Source organism: Onychomys torridus, chromosome 4 (genome assembly GCF_903995425.1).
Source record: "Onychomys torridus chromosome 4, mOncTor1.1, whole genome shotgun sequence".
Lineage (NCBI taxonomy): Eukaryota > Metazoa > Chordata > Mammalia > Rodentia > Cricetidae > Onychomys > Onychomys torridus.
In genome coordinates this window covers 104814843-104842200 of record NC_050446.1, presented here as the reverse complement: position 1 = coordinate 104842200, position 27358 = coordinate 104814843, and the positions used below count along the sequence as shown (strand labels likewise).

Sequence of the window (27358 nt, the reverse complement as noted above, 5' to 3'; positions counted from 1 at the left end):
CAATTGCTCTTGGACAGACCTGAGATGATCTTCCATCCCTATTTTTCCAAGCTCCGAAACCACCCAAGAACTGCTCATTACTTCCTGTTCAACAGCCAAAGATCTCAAAGTATGTTTCCTTTAACCCTAACAATGGGATGGTCATGGGCTTCCCATACATCCTCCAATCTTTACTGCAGGGCAATTTAGGGGCCTTGCCTCTGTCATCCCAGATCAGAAGGCCTGACTTCAGTTCCAGCCTAGAATCAAACCTAGGTTTTAAATCCTCATTTACTTCTAGTTAGTCTTACTCACTCACTCATTCACTCACTTATCCACCCATTCATTCAGTGTGTGTGTGTGTGTGTGTGTGTGTGTGTGTGTGTGTGTGTGTGTGAGAAAGGTCAGAAGACAGGGGTTTAAACTTAAGTTGCCAGAATTGGCAGCAAGAGCCTTTAGCTGCTGAGACATCTTGCCAGCCCAAATTCTTCTTTTATAACATATCTGTTTTCACCAATCTCTGGTTTTCAGTTTTCTTTTCTACAAAGAGAAGGATGTTATACATCTCAGAACTGTCATGAGGAATGAATGAAATAAAGGCAAAGTATATAGTATGGTTCTTGTGAGAATATACACATGCTTGTAATCTTTTTGGTGTGGGTCTTGCTGGATTGGTGCTTGAATTTTATGCCATCTCTCTTGATACCTTCCTCCAGGCTAGAGACAGCTTCTGAGAGAGCAACTATGTGAATAAATAGGTCTCTCTTGTAAGTTCCTATTCACAGCCTCAATATAATCAAATATGTGGAGTTCTGTTGCAAAGGCTAGATGGTTCTGCCTCAAGCCTGCTTATCTTAGGCTAGACAGCATCCAACAACTGTTCTTAATTAGTGTTCCAAGTTTATTTACATCTCGACATCTCTGGCTTATAACTAGCCCCCAAAGGGCAGGCACTTTATTTCTTCTGGGCCTGTGCTCTGGCCCGCTGAATCTTGTCAGCTGTGGCCCCATCTGTAGCTCCAGTGCAGTGGGACAGAACCAGGCTCAGCTCGCTTTCATTCCGGTGCTCAATAGCCACATCCGCAGCCTGAGCCACGTCCCTGTGGTTTGAGCAGAAGGGAGATGATGTTGGGGCTGTTCGAGGGCACAAGCCCATTCTTCGGCTACCACACACACACAGAGATGGTCTCCATTTGACTCACCCAACAAGAAGCAAAGCCTTGACCTTTTGCTCAGGACCCACCCGGGAAGCGTACTTCTTGGCCTCATACTTGTTATGTTGTTTCATGCAGATCTCTACAAAGGGCTTCACAAGACAGAGAAGATAAAGACTAGCCCTCTTTCCTCTATCCTAGGAGCAGAAGCCCAGAGGACACATTGCTCATAAGTATTTTATACACAGTCAGTGTACTGATTCCCCTTCCCACCTGTGAGAAACAATATGGAGCTCACCATTTTAAAAACAGAAACAACCAAACTGAAGACCTATTAGAGACTTGAGCAGAGTCCTCCTTCCTCCTCATGCTCCTCCTCCTCCACCACCACCACTCTCCCACCACCAAAGGAGGGTTTCTGGCTTCTCAGGCCTTGTATTTTCTCTCAGGCTGTCATTATCAAATTTGCCCCCGATACATCTAAAGCACCTCCTCAAATGTCTTCCCCTGCCTCACAGATGGCCCTTCCTGCCCTTCTGCCCTCAGGCACACAGTGCCCCCTGTGGTCTTTACTGGGTAAAGCAACTCCTTCCACCACTAGGTAGGAGGCAGGCTTGGGCCTGTCCTCCAGAGTTCCCACACAGTATGTGTCTGCCCACATTCACATGGCACAAGAGGTACTGGCTCAGCACACAGGACAGTGGAATGGAATGGGTACACAAATGGACCATCATCCCCATTTCCCATGCCTGGCCCCTCCCAGGACTACTCTCAGGATGATCCCTGGCTCACCAGGTAGCCAATCGGTGATTTCTTGCTCTTGGAAAACTTCTCCAGCTCCTCCCAATCTTCCAAATCTGCCAGGGCAGCCAGCTTTAGCCACCAGAGCCTGCAGGGAAGCTGGGCTCAATATAGGTATGCAGGAAAGGCAAGAGGTCCCAAGACTACCTACAGCCGGGATCCTTACTCACCTTTTGTCGGGGATGCGAAAATCGCGTGCTAGCTGCTCTGCACGCTTGTTGTGGCCTCCAAGGATGAGAGTGGTGACTGTGTCATGTAGAGACAGGTCTAGGAACTGGCCCCCCAGCTCATCTTCTAGACGCCGCTGTAGTCGCAGGAGCCTCATTTGGTCCTCTGTGGCCTGGAGGCCAGAATGAGGCAGGTTGGGGATGAAGGCCGAGGGAGAAAGACCAAGAAGGCATGACAGGGAGCTTAGAAAAGGCTGTCAAACCTTGGCTGCAAATTCATTCTTGGCCTTGTAGAAGGCATCAGCTGCCGTCTGCAGAGCTGCTACCCGTCCCTCAATTCGCTGCACAGACAAAAGCATGTAGAGGACAACATATTAATTAGCGCCGCCTCTCTCCACCCTGTGCCCAGAGTCAGCCTTATCCACTAGGGCATTCCTCTGGTGTCCTAGAGAAGCTAGCTAGCTCCTTTGAAATCAGTACCACATCCTTGCCTTGCGTTCTCAGATCCCCTCAACGGTTATGACTAGAGAGGGTGTAACCAAACGCAGAGAGCTAGGTCTTGGTGAAAGAACTGAACAATAACTACTCCAAAGGCCCCGCCCTCCCTCTGGACCGCAGACCTCTTCAGTGGCATAGCTGGCCCGGATGTGAAAGCTGCCCAGCTCCTGGTGATTGTCATCTTGATTGTAGAGGTCCTTCAGAGTGTCTAGCTCCTGATGCTTACAGAACTGGGTCATGGGCAGAAGATTAGTCAGCAAAGCCAACTCAAGGCTCAGAAAGCTCCAACCCTTCCCTCCCCTTCACACGCATCTACCTGTCGATACAAACTCAGGGCCATGGGTTGGTTCCGGAGAGTCATGAAAAAGTCTCCTCGATTTAGTTCATTCTTTAGGTGCAGCAACACTGTAAACACTGGCGATGATAAAGTAGGTGGGGCCTCCAGTCTAGCTCTGCACACTGCAGGGCTCACTCACCTTCTCTTCCTACTGCCGCCTGGTCCTCACCCACACCCTGCTCACCCAGGTCAGTGTCTCCACTCTCAATGGCCTTGCTCAGTGCTAGTTTGCTCCTCTTCATCTTTAGGAGAAGAGGCACCTGCTCCCCTGATCGTGGCTCATACTCCAGCAGCTGTGAGGTGTGTGGGGTAGAAAGCAGAGGTACGTGCATAAGGGCCTGGAATACCCACACTGGGGTGTCTGGGAAAGGTAACATAATCACACCTTGATGGCTAGCTCAGTGCGGCCACAGCCATAGGCTCGTGCAGCAATGTCAGAATATGAAACACCAGGCGTGTCACCAAGCTTCTGATTGATAGCCCGTGCTACATCTTCATCTGAGACATCTTTCTGCTGCACCTGTAAGTGTGTATGTGGGTGTCACACAAGTCTGGATGTTATTCCTCACCTGCCCAATCCCATAGGACCTCCATCAGAACCCACCCTTTACTTCCATGCTCTGTATTTCCTCTATTTTTCCAGGGCCTAAGGTTACCTCACATCCCATGTCCTTGCCTTGTAGCAGGCCCAGTGGGCTAGGATCCTGCTGACACCCTGTACTTCAGGAAGGCGCAGGTACTCGCATATCTTAATAGCTAGAGGGTAAAGCCTCCGCAACACAAGCCTGGCAGACAAGAGAGGGACACGAGGGCTGAGGCAAAGCGAGGTAGAGTAGGCAGAAGGACCCCAGACTGTCTTAGGCCTCCAAGTGCTAAATGGCATGTGAGGAGTAGTACCCTCAAGACCCCACATAAGGCTATACTACTACCCACCCTTGCCCTCCTACAGCACCCGAGCTTCTGTACCTGTCCAGCAGCACCTGGATGGTGAGCTGCTTGTATCTGAATTTTCCTTGGTTAAGGATCCAATTGGTGTAAGTCCTGTTCGCCAGGGATCTGCAGACCATAGCTCCTGCCCCTTCCCCTGCCATGCCCAGCTGTAAACACCCTCATGACATGCATGAGGATACTGGCTATAGGTCAGAGGGATCCCAATGTGGTAGTCCCTAATAGCATTGAGCACTCGCAGGTCCTGACACATGCGCACGAAACTGTCAGGTGGGAACCTGTCAAGGAAACACTTTCCAAAGGAAGCCGCCTGAGAAGAACCAAAGGGCAATGGAAAGGAACTTCCCTTACTGCCCAGCCCACCCCAGCCCCAGCACACCCTCCCCCAGCCCACCCCAGCCCCAGCACACCCTCCCCCAGATCATCCCAGCCCCAGCACACCTTCCCCCAGCTCACCCAGCCCCAGCTCATCCCCAGCCCCAGCACACCCTCCCCCAGCTCACCCCAGCCCCAGCATACCCTCCCCAAAACTCCCTCCAGGCTAACCCTGAGCAGACTCTTTTGCATGTCTGGCTGGTGCTCATGTCCTGCAGCCTCAATGCACTGTTGCACAGCCTGGATCAGCTGCCCCAGCTCCTGGATCTCCCGTAGGTACTCATCTGCTTTCTGGCTCTCTTTCTGTGGGGAGAGGTCCAAAGATGGAGCATCACAGAGAACACCTCACGCTGGCTCCTAGCTTCCTGGGACTACATAGTTCAAATGGCAATGACTTGGAAAGACCAAACAGACTCAATCCACTCAGTCTACTGGAGGGGCCACAACTGCTATTGTGTGGGGGTGGGGTGGGGGTGCTTGATACCTCCTAATAGTAGGACCAACTTGAGCCTTGCCCTGCCCAGCCAGTTTAAATGTGCTAGCCTTTGTCAGCTTCAGCCAGTCTTACCTAAAACCCTCCCCTGCCAGGTGGCCCCTGGCTTATCATAGTTGCTCAGGCAGGGGCAGAGGGCTGGTCCAGTCAGGAAAAGAGGAAGGAAGAGAGCATCTTGGGAGTCTCAGAAGTCACTAGAACTTACCTCATATTCCTTCTGGGCCTCCAACAGCAGTGCTCCTGGGGCCATTGAGGCAATTTTGAAGATCTCTTCACTGGCCACTAGGAGGGGTTTTTGAGTAGTGATGAAGAAGCATGAAAATTCTCAGTCTTGCCCCCAATACACAGATCCTGTTTGGGGCCATTGTCATAGGACAGTGTGGTAGTCTGTGGTCATGAGCACCTGCCTTAGGTAACACTGTACCCTTGTGGGAGCCTCACCTGGGACTTCATGCAAGAATTCATGGGTGCTGCGGGAGAAGATGCGGACCCCATCAAGCTCAGGCACTAAGTAGGAGTCCTCATCTAGCACAAACCTGAGTTTCGTCAAGGCTTCTATCTAAAAACAGGGCACCTCCCTTTTCCCCTCCCTCTTCCAGCCCACACAGCAAGTGTTCCAAGGATACTGAATGCTTTCAGGTGCATTGCCCACCACCATCAGCCGCCTCTCCCAGGCCACCACAACGGCCCTTTCCTTGCTTCGAGGACGACTACACCTGTGGACAACATGATACACATCTGGGACATTCAGGACATCGGGCCCATGGCTATGTCTTCTACGTCACTGCTTGCAGCCCTTTCCCTTGGGACGGCCTTGAACATACTGTGTCCCTTAGTCCATTTCTCTGGCTATCCAATGACCCACCTCTTCCCCTCTCGCTTTGGCACTACCAGTCAAGTGGCCAACAGAGGACACTGGTCCTTTAAGGGCGGGCAGAGAAGAGAATGTCTAAGCTCCACTTAGTCTGAACAGAAGACAGGATAACTCAGGCTATCCCAGGAAACAAGGCTATGCTCTAACCCCAGCTTTAAAGAACGCCTCTCCTCACCAGACCATCTGCTTCGGGGGTGCCCGGATGTTGCAGTTGAACTCACACAGCTTCTCCTGAAATGGCACAGCATGTCAGGGCCCTGTCCAGCAGTCATCCCGCTGTTGAAAAGCCACGACCCTATGCACAACAGGCCTTCCCTGGACAAAGCACACTACCCTTGGTTGTTTCAGAACCACACCTTGAGTGATGCTGTTCCCATCCAGATGTAGCCCGTGTCTGTGAAGAGTGCCAGGTAACGATACGTGAAGGATACAGCCATCTGTAGGAAGCTGCTCACTCCTGGGGCTAGGCCAGCAGGTGTCTGGGGCAGAGCCAGGGAGGAAACCAGATAAACTGACTTCTCAAGGCCTTCCTACTGCTTGGCCAGCTCTTCCATTTCATTCCCACTTTGGATCTCACCACTGTGGAGCACGTGGCATGATCCAGGAGGTAAAGATCAGGTCCTACAGCCAGCAGAATGTGCGTTACTCGGTCATGGCACAGTGTGGTCCAACACGAGGGTGCACTTTGCAGACCTGTGACAGAGAAGAGGGTACTTTGGAATGATCATAGCCCACAGTGTCTGTCTCTGCTGTCACAGTCTAGAGGCACATTTGTGGTACTAAAGGGCTCTCTTAAGTATCAGGGCTTACCTGGCACCTCTGGCATCCGACGGAGTTTGAGGTCACCCACGTTGGCACTCAGGGTGAAGCGATAGGCCCCTGTGAGGATGGCCACCCCAGAACCAAACTCAGTGTGAAAAATTCGGGCGTCGAGGACTCGGTTCTGAAGCACCTCCTAGCAAAAGGGACCATAGGTTAAGAAATGTGCAGGTGATGAGGCCCACCTTCCCTCCTCAGGCTCCTGTGGCCCTTACATTGCCCATGCTGAAGTGCCTCCGGAAGTCTCCATGAAGCCCATAAACTAGCACCACACCGTCCTCTTGCACACAGAGCAGCTCCTCCTCAGCTGACCAGCCAAGGGCCACCACAGGCCCACTCTTCCACTGCAGAAGAGAGAGGTTCCTGTGGTTTTCCTCGGAGTCAGCCAGCCTTGCCCATCACATGGCAGGGATAGGCCCCATGCTTACCAGCAGGCTGGCCAGTGGCATGCCAGAAGCAGAGTAGATCTCCAGTACTGGCCGCACGCTGGCAGCTTTCTCTTTTCTCCAACAGTTCCTCAGTAGAGCTGCATTTGGAGAAGGGACTTCTGTCCTAGATCCTCAGGCCCCATGTGAGGTAAGCCTCCTGGAGTGTTCCTCATGCCCACCCCATGGCAATCAAGCCTCATGAGGACCCAAATTAAAAGCATTTTAGCAAGGGAGATTGGCAGAGAACAACCCTGGGACCCAACAGTACATAGTAGAAATAGAGGGGTACATACCAATGGGACCCCCATAGGGTGCAGCAGCCACCAAGCAATCCTTGAGTTCCTCCTTCAGGTCCCAGTCCATGCTGTACAGCTCATATTTCCTGCCCACGGAGATAAACAGATTAGCTTCCCCATGATCCTGCATCTACACAGAATGAGGCCCAGAGGAATGCCTGAAGCTACCATTTTCCTCTGCAGGTAGTGGAGGAGAGTCCTCCTGCACACACAAGAGGCAGAGAGGAGGAGGACGACTGGAAACTGACCAGATTACAGAGGCCTCTGAACCACAGGTGAGGTAGCACAGAGTATTGGCAAGGGAGGCTGTAGCTTTTGAGGCAAATATCCAATATTGGTAGGAGCAACTGTGATGTGCAGGTCATGTACAAGACACTGGAATGGTGCTAAGGTGTGGGCTCTGACTGGAAACAGTGGGAAAGGGAGACCTTCAGAGGCCTACTCTTGGAGGAGGAGACCTCTTCTATTTCTGGTTCCAATGATGAATAAGATTGTGCTCTTTACGTTTAGGGGTCAAACTAGAGTTAGAGATGAAGCCAGTTTTAGCAGAACTGAGTTGACAGTGCCTGAAAGACACCCTAAAATGAGCAACACTAGTAGTTCTAGACCAAACCTGAACTTCAACCTCCTCCCAGCATAAAAACCCTAGGCTTATATTTTGGAGAAAGAGCAAAACTGTTACTATAAATTGTGCCCCCATCATCTTAAAATCTGGAATGCTTTGTGTGATAGCTGTTCATGCTTGTCAACTTGACTACGTGTGGAATGAACCAAAACTTAAATGGCTGGGCACACTTGGGGAGGGATTTTTTTCTTAATTAATCCATTAGAAATGGGAAGACCCACTCCTAATATGGATCTTTGAGGTGGGAGGATCCACCTTGATCTGGACTTCACCTGATAACAGCCTATATAAACAATATGGAGGAAGAAAGCTCCCTCTTTCCTGCTTGCACCCTGCTGTTAGCAAGTCCACTCCTCCACTGGCATTTGTGGTGATATACTGTGTACCCTAGTAAACTCTGCCAAATCTACCCTTTTATCCCATCATTTCTATCACATTAGAGCCGACTTCTTTGGGATTCCAGCATCTACTGAAGACCAGCTGAGACACCCACCTTATGGACTGAGCAACTACTGCATTCGTGGACCTTCAGTTTGTAGGCAGCTACTGTTGGATTAACTGGACCCTGCAGGCCATTCTCATAAATTCCTCATATTATATATTTTAATGTATAATACGTATTAAATACATTATAACAGGTAAACATTAGTAAATTATTCATAATATATTCTATATCCATTCATCTCTCTCTATATATATGGATATATATACATACATATATATATATATATATATATATATATATATATGGATTTATTCTATAAGTTCTGTTTCTCTAGACAGAACCCTGACTAATATACTTTAAAATCTTTATTTTCTTGAGTGTTGTTTCAGATTGTAGAACATTTTAGATTTTGGAGTTTCAAATTAGATGATAAACTGGCTAAGCCTACACAAATAGTCTAAATTACAAAGAACTCTGAAATATGAAATACTTATTTCAGTTTAAATGAGGGACACTCAGCAAAGCAGTCTCCAGGACAGTAAGAGAACTCAGCAACAAACGTCAGCCCATTTTCTATGGCAAGAAATTCCCATTCACAGTAAGACCCATGTAGAATGAGAAAGGAGGAGGGAATGGAGGGGTGAGAAAGGACGAGAGAATGAATGAAGAATGAAATGATTGAGAAAGCACTTTCAACTTGTTCTTGTTTTTGCTTTTTGAGACACGGGCTTACAGGCCGCCCTGGATGCTATGTAGGCCAGGCTAGCCTAGAATTCACAGCTATTTGCTTCTTCATTTGCCAAGTGCTAGGAATAAAACATGCATTCACCACACCTGACTTATAAATTTTAACTTTACAAGATTCTAGTTATGCCAACAATGGTGGCTCATGTCCTTAATTCCAGAACTCGGCAGAAACAGAGGCAGAGGCAGAGGCAGAGGGGCAGGGGGAAGAGGGACAGAGGGGCAAAGAGACAGAGGAGCAGAGGAGCAGAGTGGAAGAGGCAGAGGCAGGAGGATCTGTTTGAGGCTAGCCTGGCCTATATAGCGAGTTCCAGATTGGCCAGGAGACAAAGACCTCATCTTTAATAAAATAAATCTCAAAAAATAAACAAAATATTCTATTTACGATAGCAATAAAACTTTTAAGATATTTAAGAATAAACCTCATGAAAAATGCAATAAAATCATACCAAATTTTCCTCAAGGATACAGAAGACATGGCTAAATATTGTAAGATGATCCACAAATGTACAATCATTCTGACAGAAATTCTTGCCAATATTTTCTTTACAGAAATGCATACATTGACTCTAAAGTTCATGGTTGGAAAAGAGACTCTTTGAAACAGAAAATAGTAGAAGGTATTTAAGAGCATTTAAAAATATACAAATACACACACATGTATATGTATATATCAGATATAAAACGTACTATATAAACTAAAGCTAATTAAAACTGCTGTTTTGGGCTAGGAATATGAAAACAGGTGAGAGGTTGGAGAGACGGCTCATGGATAGGAGCTCATACTACTCATGTGGAGAGCCTGAGTTCTGTCACTATCACCTGTAACTCTAGCTCCAGGGGACCTATCTCCTCTTCTGCACTAAGGGCCTGCACTCACACACAGGCACACTTTAGAAATAATAACATAAATCTAAAAAAAGTCAGGCACAATACTGCACACTTTTAATCACAGCTTCTATCTCCTTCATGACGAGTCACATAGTGGCTTGAAAAATTTTAAATTTTACAATACATATACATTGGATATTTTGTTACTAAATTCACTGAATGAAAATACAGGAAAATATATCTTTGTTTGTCTGTTTGTTTGTTTGTTTTTTGAGACAGGCTTTCTCTGTGTAGTTTTGGTGCCTGTTCTGGAACTCACTCTGTAGACCAGGCTGGCCTCAAACTCCCAGAGATCCGCCTGGCTCTACCTCCCAAGTGCTGAGATTAAAGGCGTGAGCCACCACTGCCCGGCAGGAAAACATATCTTAATTCAGACTTTGCATGCCAGCCACAAACCGATGGCTGTTCAGTTCCAAAATCTTATGCTCTACAATAATGACCATTATTTCTTCAAGTCTGTCTCTCAGTAAGCCCAATGTGACGCTTTCTCGGTAGAGGGCGCTAGAACACTAAACAACACACAGGACAAGCACTTGATGCTTTCCTGTTGCTGCCAGCTTTGGGGTATGAAGAGACCTGGTGGTGGCGCTCAACTCCAGTCATGTGAACACATCTGGAAAACCCTGCCTAGGCCCTGATCACTTTCTCAGGGCTCTTCTGCAGATACTACACTCTGAGCTTTCTGTTCATATCAGACCACCCACTTGTCTGTACACCTTCATCTGGCTATATACGTATTTTGCATACTAGTATGTTTCTAGCCTTTACATGCTCTACATCCAGTCTTGGGGTATGGCTTGCCTTACAGATGCTGTGTTCCAGGCCTCCCAACTGTCCCTTTATCTCCATTCTTGTATGCTCACACCTTGCTTGGACTACTGACTAATCGTGACCTGAGAAGCAGAAAGCTTCTATGACAGGTCTAAGATAATCAATCTCTTGTAGCTTATATAGTTGCTATCTCTGAAAATCAACTTCATTTTAATTTTGTGGGTTTTAAAATTACAACAGTTGAGTTTATCAGCATGCCCTATCTTATGTGGAAGTTAGGGTACTGATCAGGAAACAATGGGATCCCGAAAACCCAAAGCGAGGTATGTAGTTAGTTCTGAATGAAATTAACCATTTTGTAGCCTCTCTCCTTGGTGAAAGTAGCTTGTCTGTCATCTCTCGGACCAGCTGCCCTCAACCTGAACACCCTATCATAGTCTCATTTCCAGCAGATGTGATGGAAGTCGCTGAGCTAGCTAACACTGTGCTGAGTGTTCAAAGCAGGGCCCCAGTATGGCACCATTCTCAAGGGTCCAACCTGCAAGATGACAACACTGGGCTCTGAAGAGGCAGAGATTAGTTCTTACTGGAACAGATAAATAGTCTGGGCAGATACACCTTTCTTGCCTATAATGCATCTGTGGGCACTCAGAATCTCTCAACATATAGAATGCTTTATTCATCATTGTAGCATTCTTCAAAGCACTGCATCTCATCAGTGAGCTCATATCTCAACACAGAGTGTTAAGAAGTCAGCTCTGGGCCACAGAACCAATTGCCATATATTCTAACACCCACAAGAAGCAACCGAGCGTCAGACTGTTTGCTGCTGTGACAGGTACCTGAGCGAAACAGCTAACAGGAGGAAAGATCTGCACTGGCTCACAGAATCTGTGGTCGTCTGAACAAGAGTGGTTCCTATGGGTTCATATATTTGAATGTTTGCTCCCTGGTTAGTGGAAAGGTTTGGGGAAGGATTAGGAAGTGTGGTCTTATTGGAGGAAATGTGTCTCTGGGGCCACAATCTTGCTCTCTCTGCCTCCAACTTGTGGTTATAATGTAAGCTCGTAGCTACTGCCCCAGAACCATGACTGCATGCCTGCTGCCGTGCTTCCTATCACGATAGCCATGGACTCGGCTCTCTGAAACTGTAAGCAAGCCCCCAGTTATTTTGTAAGTTGCCTTGCCATGGTGTCTCTTCACAGCAACAGAAAGGTAACTGAGTTTGAAGGGCTCCAGAACAAGGTCAGACTTGGGGTACGAGACAAAGCGGAAGGAACATCACGGTGGCAGGAGCGTGTGGCAAGGGCTGCTTAGGACGGGTAGGAAGCAGGGAGAGAGGAAGGGGTTAGCAATAAGAGCTATCTTTCTTGCTCCATGCTTCCAGATACCCACTTCCACAACCAGGCCCCACCTCCCACACTCTCCTCCAACCCCCTACTCCAATTCTGAATCCATCAATGTATGTAACCACTGACTAGGTCAGAGCCTCCATGATCTAACTGCTTCCCCCCAAGCCTAGGCAGCAACCAAGCCCCTAAAATATACACAGTTAATGGGGAATATTTCATATCCAAACCACAGTACTGAATTAACAGATGGTGAAGTTACAACACTAATTGGAAGTCCAACTCTCAAAAGAATGGGGTTCTGCCTTATGCTCTGAGTCAGAAACCCTTACAAGATATAGTTTTCCCTGCACACATGAGACCTGGATCAAAGGGAGAAGAGAGGGTGGCTACTTGTTAGTAGTAGCTTCTTGTTCTGGAAACTGCTTCTGTCTGCTGGTTTGCAGAGCTAAGGCTTCTAGGGCAAATGCTTCTACTAGGCGATGCAGCTACAGATTTACTGAATGGGAGGTAAGAGTGCCAACTTACCACCTTCAGCTGTTCTGCCAACAGGCATAAAAGGGGGGCGCAGTTTATCAAAGTGGGTTATTCTTCTTAAAAGGGGGGAAAAGCTAGCAAGAAGCTATGGCAATTTAAAATCTGGGGCCTCCTTTGTGGCATCTCTCTGCAGTTTCACGCCCAATATAACAGTCAATGGAAATCTTCAGGAACCAAACACAGCAGCACGACTAAGGAATGAAAGCTTGGTCACTCCTGGGGTGAGAGACAAAGGCAAAGGCTGTTCTGCCTAAGAGCAAAGTTACAGTTATAGGGATATGCAGGTGTAGATGAAAGCTGTAGACAGCAATTATGACCTTTTATGACTGTTAACAAGAGTGAGACGGCATCACTTTGCACATTTTCTCTAGTTACATGCACATATATATGTGCACACTAGCCTTTCTCTTCCTCCCTTCCTACTTGGGCATGGTTATATAGGGGCGTGTATCTTCAGTGGGTCAAGAGAGCAAGTGTAGTCTGGTGAAATCGAGGCCTTTCCATGCAATGACTTCAGTTCTCTGGAACGTAGAAGGGAAGTTATAGGGAACAGCACAAGAAGACCTTTATTTTCAGGATTTCTGAAGTATCTGAATCATTCACAACTGTTTCACCATGCAGTCTTGTACACATTGAGCCTCCATGGTGAATATAAGATGACTCCACAAAACAGGAGCGGAGGAGTCCAGATAAAACTGGAGCATGGGTCTGTAGTAGGCTTCACATTAGCACTCTGCAGCCTTGGCACGGGCACAAGGAGATGGTTCTGTATAGGCAGGGACGCCATAGGACAAAAGAATAAGGACGCTAGAGAGAAGACAAGAAGGAGAACGAAGCGAGTGACTGTAGCTGTCCTTCTAGACAGACAGGGAGAAAACTGGCTCCAGAAGCACACTCCACATGCTTGAGAGGGCTTCAAAGCTCTCGCAATTCAACCCGTAAAAGGCAGAGCAGCTCTGGACATGCACTCGAGTGGGGGGAGACAGGCCGGGACCGGCAAGGAGGATATAAACCCTTGACTACAAACTGCCGGAACTGTGAAGCTAAGTGCTCAAAAGCAGCAAGAGCTGGGATGAACAGGAGGTCACTGGGCTAAAGCTTGCCAACAATCATTGAGGATGTGGTCCAGGAGGGAAGGAGGAAGTGACTAGCATAAAGGAACTAAAGGGTATGCAAGAGGAAGGTATGGGAGACAAAAGCAACAATGGGTGATCACCTCCCAAAGCCTTCAAGGGAGACAGTGCTCCTGGGGACAACACATGCTATGCCTCTAGGGTGGCATGTGGAACAGATGTGCAGAATGGAGGGCAGCCTCTCAGGAAAGCCTAAGAGTAAAGCTTTCATGAGGGCAGGCCATCCCTCAACGTAGAAGGCTAGTTATATCCTTCCATTCTCACATCCCAGAAATGGAGATCTCCTGAGCAGCAATAAATAGATCCTAGATTGTAATCTGGGAAAGTGGGAAACCTAGTACTTTTGGTAGCCTCCATTCCAGCCCCTGCAGTAATTGATAAAGTCCCTCTCACTATGCAGGTAAACTTCTGGGAAAGCACTGTCCACCATGGTGTGAAAAGAGCCCCGTGTTCAACAAGCCAGGCAGAGAAGTATATTAGGTCTAACACTAGGGAACAATCCAACAGTCTGGAGGTCCCTAAAGGGGGTCCACTATCATTTCCAAAACCCCTTGCTTCCAAACAACTCAAAACTAAATGATACTCAAGGACTCTTGGGTACTGCGGCTGGTTTGTAAAATCACACAACTGATGCTGTGGAAGACAGTATGGCAGCTCTTAAAATGTAACCAGAACTGCCAGACAATCCACTAATTCTATTTCTGGATATACATCCAGAAGAAGTGAAGCAGAAACAGAGTCTGAAAGGCGGTTTTGTTCATTCATTTCTTATATTTCCCTCTACAAACTAAGCATGTACTCAACTAGCCTTTTTAAAGACACACACACACACACACACACACACACACACACACACACACACATTTATGGGAGATTATTCTCCAGAGCCAAGGGGTGACAGCAACACTGCTGTGTCTAATGGCTTCCTGGTATTAGAATCCAGGATCCATTTACTGCTGCTAACAAGATTTCTATTTCTGGGGCCTGGGTAGAGAGAAGAAAAACGTTGTTAGCCTTTACCACTGAGTGCATAGCCTGTCCTCATGAAAGCAGTACCATCCACCCCATAGGCTTTTCTGAGAGGCTATCCTCCATTCTGCCCATCTGTACCCCATACCGCTTACTGACAGAATGGATAAGGAAAATGGAGTAAGTACATACAAAAAAACAAAAACAAACAAACAAACAAAAAAAACTTTCAGCCTTAAAAAAGGATAAATTATGACACATACTATAACATTAACTGTTGCAGGAATCTTAAATGGTCTTAGTAAGATCAAACCTGAGGCCAGTTATTGGGGTAAATGCTGGAAGATCAGAGAAGCAGAACAAGCCACAGCTTCCTCACCTTGCCAGTTCCTCAGCTGATCCTGTTTCCTCAGACTGGAAGCCTCTCAGTCCTCATCCAGAATGAATCTCAGCTGAACTGCTGCTCAAAAGCCTGAAAGCTTAACCAGCCAAATGCTTAACCAGTTGCTGGCCCTCACGCCTTATTCACCTTTCTGCTTTCTACCATCACTCCCTGGGATTAAAGGCGTGAGTCACCATGCTTGGCTGTATCCTTGAACAGGTGGATTTCTGCCTCTGGAATGCTAGGATTAAAGGCGTGTGCTACCACTGCCTATCCTCATGTTTAATATTGTGGCTGTTCTGTCTCTGTCCCCAGGTAAGTTTATTAGGGTGCACAGTATTTCGGGAACATAATACCACAATTAACCTTGGGAATACTATAATATTAAGTTAAATAATCCTGTCACAAAAAGACAAATGACACATCACTTGCATGAGTTATCTGGAATAGTCAAATCCAGAGAAATGGGAGTGCTTGTTTAATGGGGAATTTAATAGGTACAGAATTTCAGTTCTGTTAGATGAAAAACACTTATTGGCTGTACACCCCAGTAAATCTACTCAACACGATTGAACAGTAATTTAAAAATGGTTCAGATAAAGGTCTGGGAAAGTAGCTCAGTTGGTAGAATGCTTGTCTAGCATGCATGGGTTCAATGCTCAGTACTGGATAAACCAGGTACAATGGCACATGCCTATATTCCTAACATTTGGTAGGTGGAGGCAGAAGGTCATCCTGGGCTACATGAGAGCCTGTCTCAGAAAAACAAAATCAAGGAGGGCTGGGAAGCCAGCTCATCAGTTAAGAGCACTGGCTGCTTTTCCAGAGTATCCAGGTTCAATTCCCAGCACCCACATGTTGTCTTACAAATATCTGTAAATTCTGTTCCAAGGGGTCCCATGATTTTTTTCTGGCCTCTGTGGGTAATGCACACATGAAGTACACAGGCATACATCTAAACAAAACACTCATGCACAAAAAGATTTTTAAAAAAGTACATAGCGATATTTTCTCTAAAAACAAGGCAAAATGCAAAAAAGTTAAGATGATACATTTTGTTTTATATATAGTTAATGATACTTTAAATAAATACTTATGCTTATTCAAAACACAACTACAACTACAATACTAAAATAATCTGGGGCTGGAGAGATGGCTCAGTGGTTAAGAGCACTGGCTGCTCTTAGAGGTCCCACCAATCAATCACATTGTGGCTCACAACCATCTGTAACCCTCTTCTGGCATGCAGGCATACATGCCGATAGAGCACTCATACATAAAATAAATAAATCTAAATAACACTAATAATAACAATCCCCCTCCCTTTTAAAAATGACAGGACTACCCAGTATTGACAGCGGGAGAAAACGAAGAGAACCCTATAAGAGTAAATTACTCAGGGCTATATAAAATGTACCATCACTCTTCTTCCTTTTACAAATGAAACTACTCCGAAAGTGCCTGAAACTCGATGTGTCCAAAACCAAGTTCAGGGGCTGGGGAGACAGCTAACTCATTCACTAAAGTGCTTGCTGCACAAGTATGAGACCTTGAGTTTGATCCCCAGCATCCACATAAAAATCCAAGCATGGTGGTGCATGCTTGTGGTTATGGTGCTGGGAAGGTGGAGACAGGCGGGTCCCTGGGGAATGCCCAGCCTAATCAGCAAGTCCTAGGTCCAGTGAGAGACTTGGTTTTCAAAAACAGAGTGAATGGCTGCTGAGGAGCAACCCCAACCCTCCCCCTTCTGTAAGAGCATGTGCACCTACACACACCACACACACGAACATACACCCACACATACAAAACAAGTCCATCCTCTTCTCTGCCAAATTTACTTTTTCTTTTTTTGATTTTAAGCTGAGAACCTAAGTCATCCTTGCTTCCTTGCTTCCTCTCACCGCCAAGTTCAGTATTCCCATAGTAACCATGATCAAAGATTGAGTCCTTATCCTCCGTGGCACGTGCTGGCAGTAAGCCGTATGAATGTCACTTACTGACACATACCAAGCCTGGCAAATTAATGAACGGAATCAGCTCAAGTTGCAGTTTTTAGGATTAAAATGGCTAAATCTCTAGAACCCGGTAAGGAATGGTCACCACTTCCTCTCCTCACCTTCTCAAATCTAGCAAGTTCTTGGGAAAACTAATCCAATGCAAAGACTCCTGCCCTACAGATGGGACTCAAGTGGAAAGAGTCTACCTGTTCACCATTCATCCACTATTCAGAATCACAGACTAAGTCCTAGACGAGGACATGAATGAAACAAAGCACCTATTCTTAAAACACTTTCACATTGGTGAATAAAGTAGAAAATGCTTTTGCATTTTCCTATCTTAAAAAAATTTGGGCCAAGAGGGCCCAGCTTTGTGAAGGCACTTGCTGCTGGCCTGATGACCTGCATTCAATCCCCAGATCTCATGTGGTGGAAAGAGGAGAACCAATTCCTCCTACAAGTTGTCCCCTGACTTCCACACATGTGCTGTGGTGCCTGCGTGCGCGCGGACACATGGACGGACACACGGACACACACACACACACACACACACACACACACACACTCCAAATATAAAATTAAAAATTCTATGTTTTGGCATTTAAAGTCTAGCACATTCAATTGTTTTTTGTTGGGGGGGTGGAGATGGAGGTTTTCAAGACAGGGTTTCTCTGTGTAGCCCTGGCTGCCCTGGAACTCACTCACTCCGTAGACTAGGCTAGCCTAAAACTCAGAGATCCACTTGCCTCTGCTAGGATTAAAGGTATGTGCTACCACTTACAGAACCACTTAATTACTTAACCTGGACTCTCTGTCCCTCAGCTTCCTCATCAGTAAGTTGGAGCAAATCATGATCCTGATTGCATGTGGTGGGATACTTAAGAAACTACACATAAAGTGCTTAGCATAGTGTCCAGTTTAAGAAAGTCTTATTTGTTAGCAACTTAGGACATATATATATAATCTCCAGCAAGGTTAACACTTCTAATCACTTCTATGAGTTCAGCCCAGGTAATGGAAATTAGCCACTTCTATGACACATGCTCACTCTCATATCTTTTAAAATTTTATGCATCCATGAAGCTAAGATTGTAGAGGAGGAGCTCTGTTGTAATGAGGTTATTGTCTTCTATGCTCTGATTTAAAAGTACTTTAAAAATAATAGTTAATATTTCATTTTTATTATTTTTTATTTTAAATATGTACTTTGGGACAGAGTCTCATCTTGCCCAGGCTGGCCTCCAATGTATGTATATAGCCAAGCTATATATATATACTAAAATAAAGTACAAACTGTTTCTTTCTAAGATAAAGTATAAACTGATCAGTTACTAATTCTGATCCTCCTGTCTCCACCTCCCAAGTGCTGGGATAATGAGTGTGACATCAGACTTTGCTCAGTAGTGTTTTCAATGGGTGAAATCATTAACAGTTCCTGTTGGGCTGGAGAGATGGCTCAAAGGTTAAGAGCACTGACTGCTCTCCCAGAGGTCCTGAGTTCAATTCCCAGCAACCAAATGGTGGCTCACAACCATCTGTAATGAGATCTGGTGCCCTCTTCTGGCCTCCAGTCATACATGCATAATCAATAAATAAGTCTTTAAAAAAATAGTTCCTGTTGATTTCAACTGTTTTTCTTTTTGTTTTTCATATTGTACACGTGTCTAAGAGGAATTATGAATAAACAAATGCAACATATCTCTAAAAAATTATCACAAAGCATCCTTTGTCTAAGAAATGCATCACATTGTGAACAACAAAACTTCATTTAAAAGTTTGGCTATGAGAATCGTAAACAGTTTCACTAGTGGAAGCAATGTCTTCTGTTGAAATAAAACACCAATGCAATGTCTTTGTGATCTACAGGTGCATCAATAAAACATTCTTTGCAATTTTGCAATTAGTTGGGCAACTATTAGCTTTTGTTTGTTTCTGTGTTGTTGTTTTGAGAAAGGGTCTTACTATGTTGCCCTGCCTGGCCTGAACTGACTATGTAGACCAGGCTGGCCTGGATCTCACAGAGATGAGCCTGCCACTGTCTCCAGAGTGCTGGAATTAGAGGCATGGGACACCACAGGCTGGACAACTATTAGGTAACAGGCACTGGTCTAAATATACACAAGAAATAAAAGAGATATTCTTAGCCTTCGAGGAGCTCAGCAGAAGAAACCTATACAAATATTGCCTTCATTTGCCACCTATAATAAGACTCTACAACTGAACCCTGAAAGGAACAAAAAATTCTACTGTAAGAAGACCAGGGAGGTGCTGAAAGATGAGCAATAATTCTTCAGTGTGATAAAGTAGTAAATAGCAATGGCCACAAAAGAGACTGTAGGGCTGTGAAAACACAGAAAGCCATGAAATTGCATGACACGATGAGCCTGCAATTCTGTGCGGCTGGAATACGATTAGAGGATGGCTGAGATCAAATCGGAAGCCGCTCAAGGAGACAAAATAGAGGCTGACCAATCGATGTGTGTTCCACAAGCAGTTTGCACTTTCTCTTAAGAAAGTAAGTCAGCGAGACGCTAACCACTGCAATCATATTACTAGTTTAGACTTGAGAAAGACCCACATGCTCAGGGATCTCCAACTTCAGTGAGTTGCCAATGCCTAGGGTTCTTCATTAACAGTGCCCCAAAGCTGAATGGCTATTCACCCCCTTCTCTCAGCCTTGGTCAGTACTGCCACCCCGCCCGCTGTGGCGATCCCGCCCTCCTCTGAGAGCCCCTGTGGTCTGACTTCAGCAGCAGTTTCCGGAAGGAGACTGGCACTCGCTGTCGCCGCGGGCGGCCTTCCTCAAAGTAATCTGAGCATCCTTCCGGAGGCCGACAGACCTCGGTATTGGGGTGCCTTCTGAGCTTGCCTCCGTTGGAGCAGAGGAAGGAAAGATTGCTGCCCCTAGGCAACCGTGCATAAAGTGGCAGGCGCTGGGGCGAGCCGCCCGAGGGGCGGACGCCAGCATCCGTAGTGACGCAGGGGGGCGAGCGCCACTGCCTCCGCCGGGGGAGGCTCAACCCACCAAACAAGCACGGTAAGCTAGGCGATGGGCGAGAAGGTGGGGCGGCGGGCGGCTCACCGGTAAAAGGCAGAGTCCCCGAGTGGATTCCAATTCGCAGTGTAACAGTCCATGTCTGGTACAGCTGACGGCTAGAAGCGCGGAGAAAACACCCGCTTGGCGCAAGCTCCAGGCCGCACTTCCGCTTCCGCCCGTCGGGGTCACGTGGTGAGGCCGCCATAGCGGCCATCAGCACTGTGGGCAAACCGCACTGAGCTATCCTTCTGCCCTCGGCTCTTACCTGGGCTTCGCGCCCGTCCGGGTGGGCCTAACACTTATTCCTATCCTTCACGGCGGCCAACCTCGCTGTCTTTCTGACCCTTCCGACGTTGGGGGTCGCGCAGGGAGGGACATGAGTGACCGGAAGTGGGAGCCATGAGCTTCTCCTCCTGGAGCTCAGATGCTGGAGTTGCTGACTGGACCACCGCGACGCACGCATGGAGAGCACTGGGCGTCGAGCTACGCACCGACAGCTAACCTGGGCACCCGGGCTCTGTGGGGCGGGGTCTTTGCAGAACCTACCGCCCTCCAGGGGCGCGGGAACATGACTCTAGAGCAGGCGCTCGCTGTGGGCAAGGCGCCCGGCGCCCGGGCCTGCCCTACCGGCTGGTGAATCCCCGGAGCCCGGAGACTTGGTAACTGGCGCGAGCAGACGTGTGCGCACACGCGGGGCCTTCGCTGACACGTGGCTGGGAGCAAGGGAGTCGCTGCGCGCGCGAAGCGCCATAGTATAGGCCCTCAGCCCAAGCGACCCTCCGCCTTCCTTCCAAGTGTGATGAAGGCTGCTGTTGTCATGGGATGTGCCTTGCGGCCCCACTCTCCTCCCTATTACTCAGAGCAGCCAGGCAGGGGCCTGCGCGCATCTGTCATCTTGGGACAGACTGATCTACCCTGAGTCCCTGCCCTCTATCAGCTTAGTGGCCTCTCCCTGCAGCTGGTGTCAGTGGCAGCATGGTCTACTGTTTGGAAAACGAGATGCCACACCGCCTGCTGCGAAGCACCATGGTCCACTTGCAAGCCTCCGAAGTCCAGCAGCTGCTACACAACAAGTTCGTGGTCATTTTGGGGGACTCCAGTGAGTGACCACTCTAGGATGACATTTCACAGCCCTCTATCTGCAGCCTTTTCTTTATGTCTGCACCCCATATCTCCATTTCAGTTTTCTTCTCCATCTTTTCCTCTGTCTTAGAACACTAAACTGTTTTTTTTTTTCCCTACATACCTCCCAGGGTGTCCTGGCATATCATTTGTACACCATTTTAGCCCATGCTTGTAGCATCTTTGTCTCTTGTAGCTATCCATGATTTTTTTTTTTTTTTTTTTAAAAAGGAGCTGTGGGTTATGTTGTGTGTTTCTCTGGTGACGGGGCCAACTTAAATGTGCCAGTTGGTTTTGGGTCACTCACTATATATAAGTTAGAGGAGAGGCATATGACTAGAAAGAACCCAGCCTGGGTTTTTAAACCTCATTTCTTCTCTAAGTCAACCCTCCATAGAGCTGCTGTTGGGCAGCCAAACCCTGGGAGACAAAAGGCCTTCATTTGGGAGGCTCTGAGACAGGGTGGGGCCTGCTTCAACCTTAGGACCCCTGTCTCCCTGCAGTCCAGAGAGCTGTGTATAAGGACCTGGTGCTTCTGCTCCAGAAAGACACACTGCTCACAGCTTCCCAGTTAAAAGCCAAGGTGAGAGAAGCGTGACAGTCATGCCAGTGTTGGGTGGGTGCAGACCCTGGCCTGGAAAGGACCACCTGCCTGGCATGGATCTGACCGTCGCGGTGGGGGTGGGTGGGTAGGGGGAGCTGAGCTTTGAACAGGATCAGCTGGTGGCCGGGGGCCAGCTGGGTGAGCTGCACAACGGGACGCAGTACCGAGAGGTCCGCCAGTTCTGCTCTGGCTCCGGCCACCACCTTGTGCGTTTCTACTTCCTCACCCGTGTTTACTCCGAGTACCTTGAGGACGTCCTGGAGGAGCTGTCGTATGGACCTGCCCCCGACCTAGTGATCATCAACTCCTGCCTCTGGGATCTCTCCAGGTTCAGGCGGGGGAAAGGGAGATACTGGTTGGAGGTGGAGGTATGGCACCATTCCTGTGCCCTTGCCCACCCTAAGTGTTACCCAACAGATATGGCCGCTGCCCAATGGAGAGCTACAGAGAGAACTTGGAAAGAGTGTTTGTACGAATGGACCAGGTTTTGCCAGACTCTTGTCTGCTGGTGTGGAACATGGCAATGCCTTTGGGGGAACGTGTCACTGGGGGTTTCCTCCTGCCAGAGGTGAGTGACTGGGGCCCTTCTGGGCAGGGGATAGAGTGGCTGGCTGGTAGATAGGACACCATCTTAGAGGCTCTACTTTCTCAATTAGCTGCAGCCCCTGGCAGTCTCTCTGCGACAGGATGTTGTTGAGGGGAACTTCTACAGTGCTACACTAGCTGGGAACCACTGTTTCGACGTCCTAGATCTCCACTTTCACTTCCGGCATGCTGTACATCATCGGCATCGAGATGGTGTCCATTGGGACCAGCACGCACACCGCCACCTCTCACACTTACTTCTGAGCCATGTGGCTGATGCCTGGGGTGTGGAGCTCCCCAAACATGACCCTCTCCCAGGTAAGACCTGCCACAGAGTGGGTAGGAGGTGATGTAGATAGGACCTTCAGCACACAAGGCACAAAGAACTAAATGCAACAGAGGTACTTGTAGAAAGTAGGTGATTGCATGAAAACCAGTTGTGGCCCCTCAGTGTTCCTTTCTCACTTCCTGGAAATGGGTAGCTCACAGGAGTCACGCCTGCCCGACTCCTAGTTGTTCAGCTTCGATTCCTTCTGCATACTTGAAAGAAAGGGTTCAAGTACTGATGGCAGCAAAGGCAGCCCCTCTCAATAGCGGGATGGAAAGAGATGAGAATACTTCTAGGTAGTCTCAGGTATGGGAAGTGGGACGACAGGTATGGAAGGAGAGCGGTCCAGGCGGTGTCGCAGAGGCAAGAAAGCTTATCAGCTGGAGAAGTGAAAGGTTCAGCCAGCTAGCAGGTTGTTGAGCAGAGTCGATGTAACCTACAGTGTCTCCGCAAGTCACTCTCAAGGTGATTTATCAGACAACAGCTTGTGGGCTCCTCAGCTCTGCCTTAGGGTCCCAGTCTCACTGGTTCCAGCCCAGTGCAGTCCTCCACTGGCCCTGTTCTGGTCAAACTGTGGTAGGTGCCCAGAGTGCCACTCCTTTAGCTTGTTTTGGGGACACTACTCTAATTGCATTCCTGCTGAGATCTTCTCTGCTACAAATCTTTTGTTTGCTTGTTAGTCTCTCAGTCCCTGGCTGCCTGCAAAGAAAACATCATAGCTTATTTCTACATCTGCTTCTCCCCTGCATCAGGTCACTTGTTGATAGTTCATCCCCTCCAGCCCAGTGCCAAGACAGATGTGCTGTATTTCAGTGCCAAGAGTACAGTGTTTGTCGAATTGGAAGCATGAGTCATCTTAGATGCTGTTTGTTGTGGCAATAGAAGCTGTGGGGACCTCGAAAGGCGAGGAATAGAGGCAGACCACTCCGGCTTAGAAGCTGGGAGCTGGGACTTTAGGAAGATGGATTCGGATGGGTTACATACTGGTCCCATTTCCTTTGTTTTGCTTAATCAGAGAATTGGTCCTCAGTAAATAAAGGAATGTTTTAAAGGTTGAAAGACTGGTTTGTGGTGCTTCACAGCTTTTGATTTCATCTACCAACTTTAGAAACAGCTGGAAATGTGGCTCGGTAGAGTGCTGGAAGTTGATAGCATGCATGAAGCCATGGGTTCAATCTCTAGTACCATATACAACCAGGCATGGTGGTGCATGCTTGTAATTTTAGCACTTGGGAAATGGAAGCAGGAGATTCAGAAGTTCAAGCTCATCCTTAGCTACAAAGTGATTTTAAGGACAGCCTGGAAGATATGAGACCTTGTCTCAAGGGGTGAAAAGAAAATTAAGGTGGTTAAGAGAAAGAATTGATTTGAAGTGGGGAGATGAGCAAGTGAGTTTGATTAGAGCAGATTTGTTTGCTGTGTTGTGGAGAGACTTGGATTCATCAGTACCCAGCAGAGATATGAGTGTGAACTAGGGAGGAGACAGCAGGTCAGTGCTCACACCTTGGACAGGCAGAGAGCAGATTGATGGGGAAGCAAAAGTAGTTGAGAATAGAGAGGTGCTTTCAGGACAGGATGTATTGTTGATGTCATGAGACTGGACTGTTGGAAAGAAGAGGTTTGGTAAGTTTGTCAGGCTGTTCCATTTAGTAGGAAAAACATCGAAGGCATGAAGTGTTCAAAAGAGACAAGACACAGTTGATGAAGAATAAAAACCAGGGTAGAATACTCCGTGATGGTTTAGAAGCAGATAAAGACTAGTTGGGAAGGGGAGCTGGATCTTCATGTTTGACTAATTTATTGGCCTGTGAGGATGACTTGGGGAAGAAGAAAAAGATACAGGCACTGGGCAGGAGCAGGCATGAACTCAGAACACAGGCAAACATGAGCAGCAAGAGAAAAGGAACACAACGTGGTCTTGGCTTGAAGTGAAGGGGAATGAGGAGGGCTGCTGACCTTATTCTCCAAGAGGGTGCAGTAGAGCTCTGGAAGTGTGGATAGCTAGCATTTGGGGCAGCCTGACTTCCCAGGCCTACTTAACACAATCATTCCATTCCTAGACACATGGATTGAGGACTGGCCAGAGATGGATCATCCATCCCAGGGAAGCCATAAGCAGCCCCCAGACTTCAGGGAGAAGCTGGCCTTGCCCCTCCTCCCACCTTTCCATTTGCCTCGTCCTATGTCTTTTCCTTATCCACGTCTTCAGCCCTCACCACCTCCCTTGTTCCCACCCCTGCACCAGGATGCCCCCTTTTCCCAAGGCCAGCCCTTTCGACGCTATGAATTCTTCAAACACAATGCAATGGAGGACTTCTTGGTGCCATCTAACTTAGGTAGGTGCCTCTGTAGCCTCTGCTCACACCTTCCCCAGCCTCCTGTGCACCTTCTCCAGCCTAGCCACCTGTGTTCACATGAGCTTGAGAGTTGGGTTTAGTCACATTAGTCCCTTAGATTGGAACAGCATCCTTCAGTCTACTTAATAATCTGCTCACAGTTTTTGGTCTGGGATAAGGGAAGTAGAATCCCCATTTTGCAGATGGGAAATGAAAGCACAGAGAAACTTACCCTAGAGGAGCAGAGCTATCTGGTCAGAAACTTACTCTGATAATGACTGGTTCTTTTGTAGGATGTGGCCCTGGAATGAACTTTGTGCCTGGCCCCCTGCCACCGTCAGTCTCTGGCCCTGTCTCCCATGGTCAACGCTGGGGCCCTGTGGTCCACCGGGGCAAGCCACGTTGTGTTCCCAACAACCCCTACCATATACCAAGGATTGGGGGGGCATGTAGGCAGAGACTCAGGCACTCAGACAGACTGATCCACACATATAAACAGGACAGACGGGGACATGCCCATTCAGGGACATGGCCTGGGTAGACAGAATCTAGAGGTGCCAATGGCCCTGAAGGGTCTGCCTGATACCCTAGCTGTTGGGCTGGGGTATTTTTGTCCATTGCTGATATCAATAAAAGCATGGAAGGACAGAGTGACATTCCTGTGTGAGGGAGTGGGTCTCCCAAACCATGGCCTTAAGGGTTGGGGAAGCTGCCTCTTGGGCCTTTGTGCCAACTGTTTAGAAATCAATGAATACACTCTTTAACACAGTTCTATCTTCACAAGAACACATATGCTAAATAAAGATCCCAGTGGGTCCCTTGTTATCAGCAGGTCTTTGGGACTGGAAAAAATCAAGGACTGAGTTAAACCGTCAGTATTTTAGGTGGGATTTTGGGTTTGGCTAATTCTAACTTTCTCTCCCAGTTGCATACAGTCATGTGTATGCTTGGTGTCATCTCTTCCTGGAGGTAGGAAGGCAGCCTTAGCATGCATTCTTGGCACCTAAGTGAGAAGACCCCAAATACAGGCAGAAGACCAGTTAGGATCCCTTGATTTACTTGATATAAATAAAGTACAGTGAGAGAAAAGCAAACACTGACCAACCTTTGTTGGTAGTTAGAAACAAGAGCTGATAGAGAAGACATCCAGGGTCACTGCAGAACAGGGGTGGTGTCAGAGATGCTCTGCTAAACTGGTCACAAAGAAAAGCAGAAGTTCAAGGCCTCAGCTTTGAAATAGGGGAGAGGAGGGGCTGGAGTATGGCAGTGATAATGGGGCAGAAAGTGGGTTATGTAAGGAACCATTCAATTTGAATTAGAATGGATGGGACAGAATTCTTGGATTCATTTCTCTTCTTGTTAATGAAACCTTAAAAAAAGACAACATCTCACCCAAAAGAAATGAGAAAAACTGGTCAGAAAGGTGATGATCTTGGTGAGAAATCTGGTGGATTAGTAAACGACGTGGTTAACATATGCTGATGCTAAGGAAATGGTCACAGACAACGTGAGATAATAAAACCGTTTGGAGGAGCCAGGAGACTGCAGAGGCACCAAGAGTACCTGAGACAAATGTATGAACTCCTTTCTATGAACAAGATTAAAGGGAGACACAAATGAAAAGCTTTTTTGGTTTGTTTTTATAGAGATAAGAATTATGTCAATTTTCCTTGCAGAAATGGCTTTTTCCCTTTTCATCATCGGAAACTTATTGGTAGAGCAGCCTTCTCTAGCTGTAATTTGTCCAGTCCCTCATCACTTTCTGCATTTCCTTCAGAGACTTGTATCTTTGGTTGTCTAGCGTTGCTGGAGAAAACTGCACCTACATTGATTTCCAGGAAAAACCTGAGTGTCCCAGCTTCATGGGCCTTCCCTGTTGCTGGTCATCCCATTTTCCAGAGTTCTGCATCACCTGCCCTCCTCAGCTTTTTCGACTTGTTCCTTGAATTCTGAACTTGAGAACTCCCATTTCTAGAACCCACACTCTATGAGCCACCCCAAGACGGGTGTGCGTAGCCTTGTCTGCGCTCTTGTGTTCTAATTTCTACCCGTTTTACTCTGGCTTTCCATGCCCAACCCTTTTTATTATTATTACTATCTTACATCCCTTTAAAGTTTCTTGAAATAAGATAGATACACTTTAAAATCTATCCTAAAAAGAGGATAAAGAGATTTTATTTTTTTGTTGTCATACAATTGAAAAAGTTAAGAAATAGCCTTACACATGCCATCACTTACATTTCAGTTATTTCCTGGACTTTGTTTTGAGCTATAAAAATGATTAAAAACTTAAGTCGCCCCAATATAAAGGCCCACTATTGACTAATCAGGACA

General features: G+C 47.3%; 2 protein-coding genes across 7 annotated transcripts; one reads left to right on the top strand and one right to left on the bottom strand.

The window, feature by feature from the left end:
- Positions 1-859: 859 nt before the first annotated feature.
- Vps16 (VPS16 core subunit of CORVET and HOPS complexes) lies at positions 860-20231 on the bottom strand. Its single transcript, XM_036184059.1, has 24 exons — positions 20095-20231; positions 7167-7255; positions 6874-6971; positions 6661-6789; positions 6437-6581; positions 6204-6319; positions 5983-6105; positions 5802-5857; positions 5379-5468; positions 5194-5288; positions 4958-5034; positions 4431-4562; positions 4067-4194; positions 3903-3938; positions 3613-3721; positions 3322-3456; positions 3121-3229; positions 2916-3013; positions 2722-2829; positions 2365-2442; positions 2105-2274; positions 1926-2022; positions 1182-1285; positions 860-1079 (listed from the first exon to the last, which is right to left on the bottom strand). The coding sequence occupies exons 1-24, from the start codon at positions 20145-20147 to the stop codon at positions 935-937; spliced, it is 2520 nt and encodes an 839-aa protein (XP_036039952.1). The 5' UTR covers positions 20148-20231; the 3' UTR covers positions 860-934.
- Positions 19779-26647, top strand: Pced1a (PC-esterase domain containing 1A). 6 transcript variants are annotated; one of them, XM_036184063.1, is made up of 8 exons: positions 19779-20049; positions 21008-21148; positions 21675-21754; positions 21865-22103; positions 22193-22343; positions 22432-22678; positions 24749-25024; positions 25318-26647. In XM_036184063.1, the coding sequence occupies exons 2-8, from the start codon at positions 21025-21027 to the stop codon at positions 25563-25565; spliced, it is 1365 nt and encodes a 454-aa protein (XP_036039956.1). In that variant the 5' UTR covers positions 19779-20049; positions 21008-21024; the 3' UTR covers positions 25566-26647. The 6 variants fall into 6 exon arrangements, with proteins under 6 accessions (XP_036039956.1, XP_036039958.1, XP_036039955.1 ...); XM_036184062.1 differs by lacking the exon at positions 19779-20049 and adding an exon at positions 20188-20708; XM_036184065.1 differs by lacking the exon at positions 21675-21754 and having other exon boundaries at positions 19993-20049.
- The last annotated feature ends 711 nt before the right edge of the window (positions 26648-27358 follow it).

Coding starts and splice junctions, on each gene's coding strand:
- Vps16 (XM_036184059.1), bottom strand. CDS start 20,147: ATGGACTGTTACACTGCGAATTGGAATCCACTCGGGGACTCTGCCTTT. Junction 3,722..3,902: donor ATCCAGGTGCTGCTGGACAG/GTACAGAAGCTC, acceptor CTTGTCTGCCAG/GCTTGTGTTGCGGAGGCTTT. Junction 1,080..1,181: donor AAGGCTTTGCTTCTTGTTGG/GTGAGTCAAATG, acceptor CTCAAACCACAG/GGACGTGGCTCAGGCTGCGG.
- Pced1a (XM_036184063.1), top strand. CDS start 21,025: ATGGTCTACTGTTTGGAAAACGAGATGCCACACCGCCTGCTGCGAAGC. Junction 21,755..21,864: donor CTTCCCAGTTAAAAGCCAAG/GTGAGAGAAGCG, acceptor GTGGGTGGGTAG/GGGGAGCTGAGCTTTGAACA. Junction 22,344..22,431: donor GGGGTTTCCTCCTGCCAGAG/GTGAGTGACTGG, acceptor TTTCTCAATTAG/CTGCAGCCCCTGGCAGTCTC.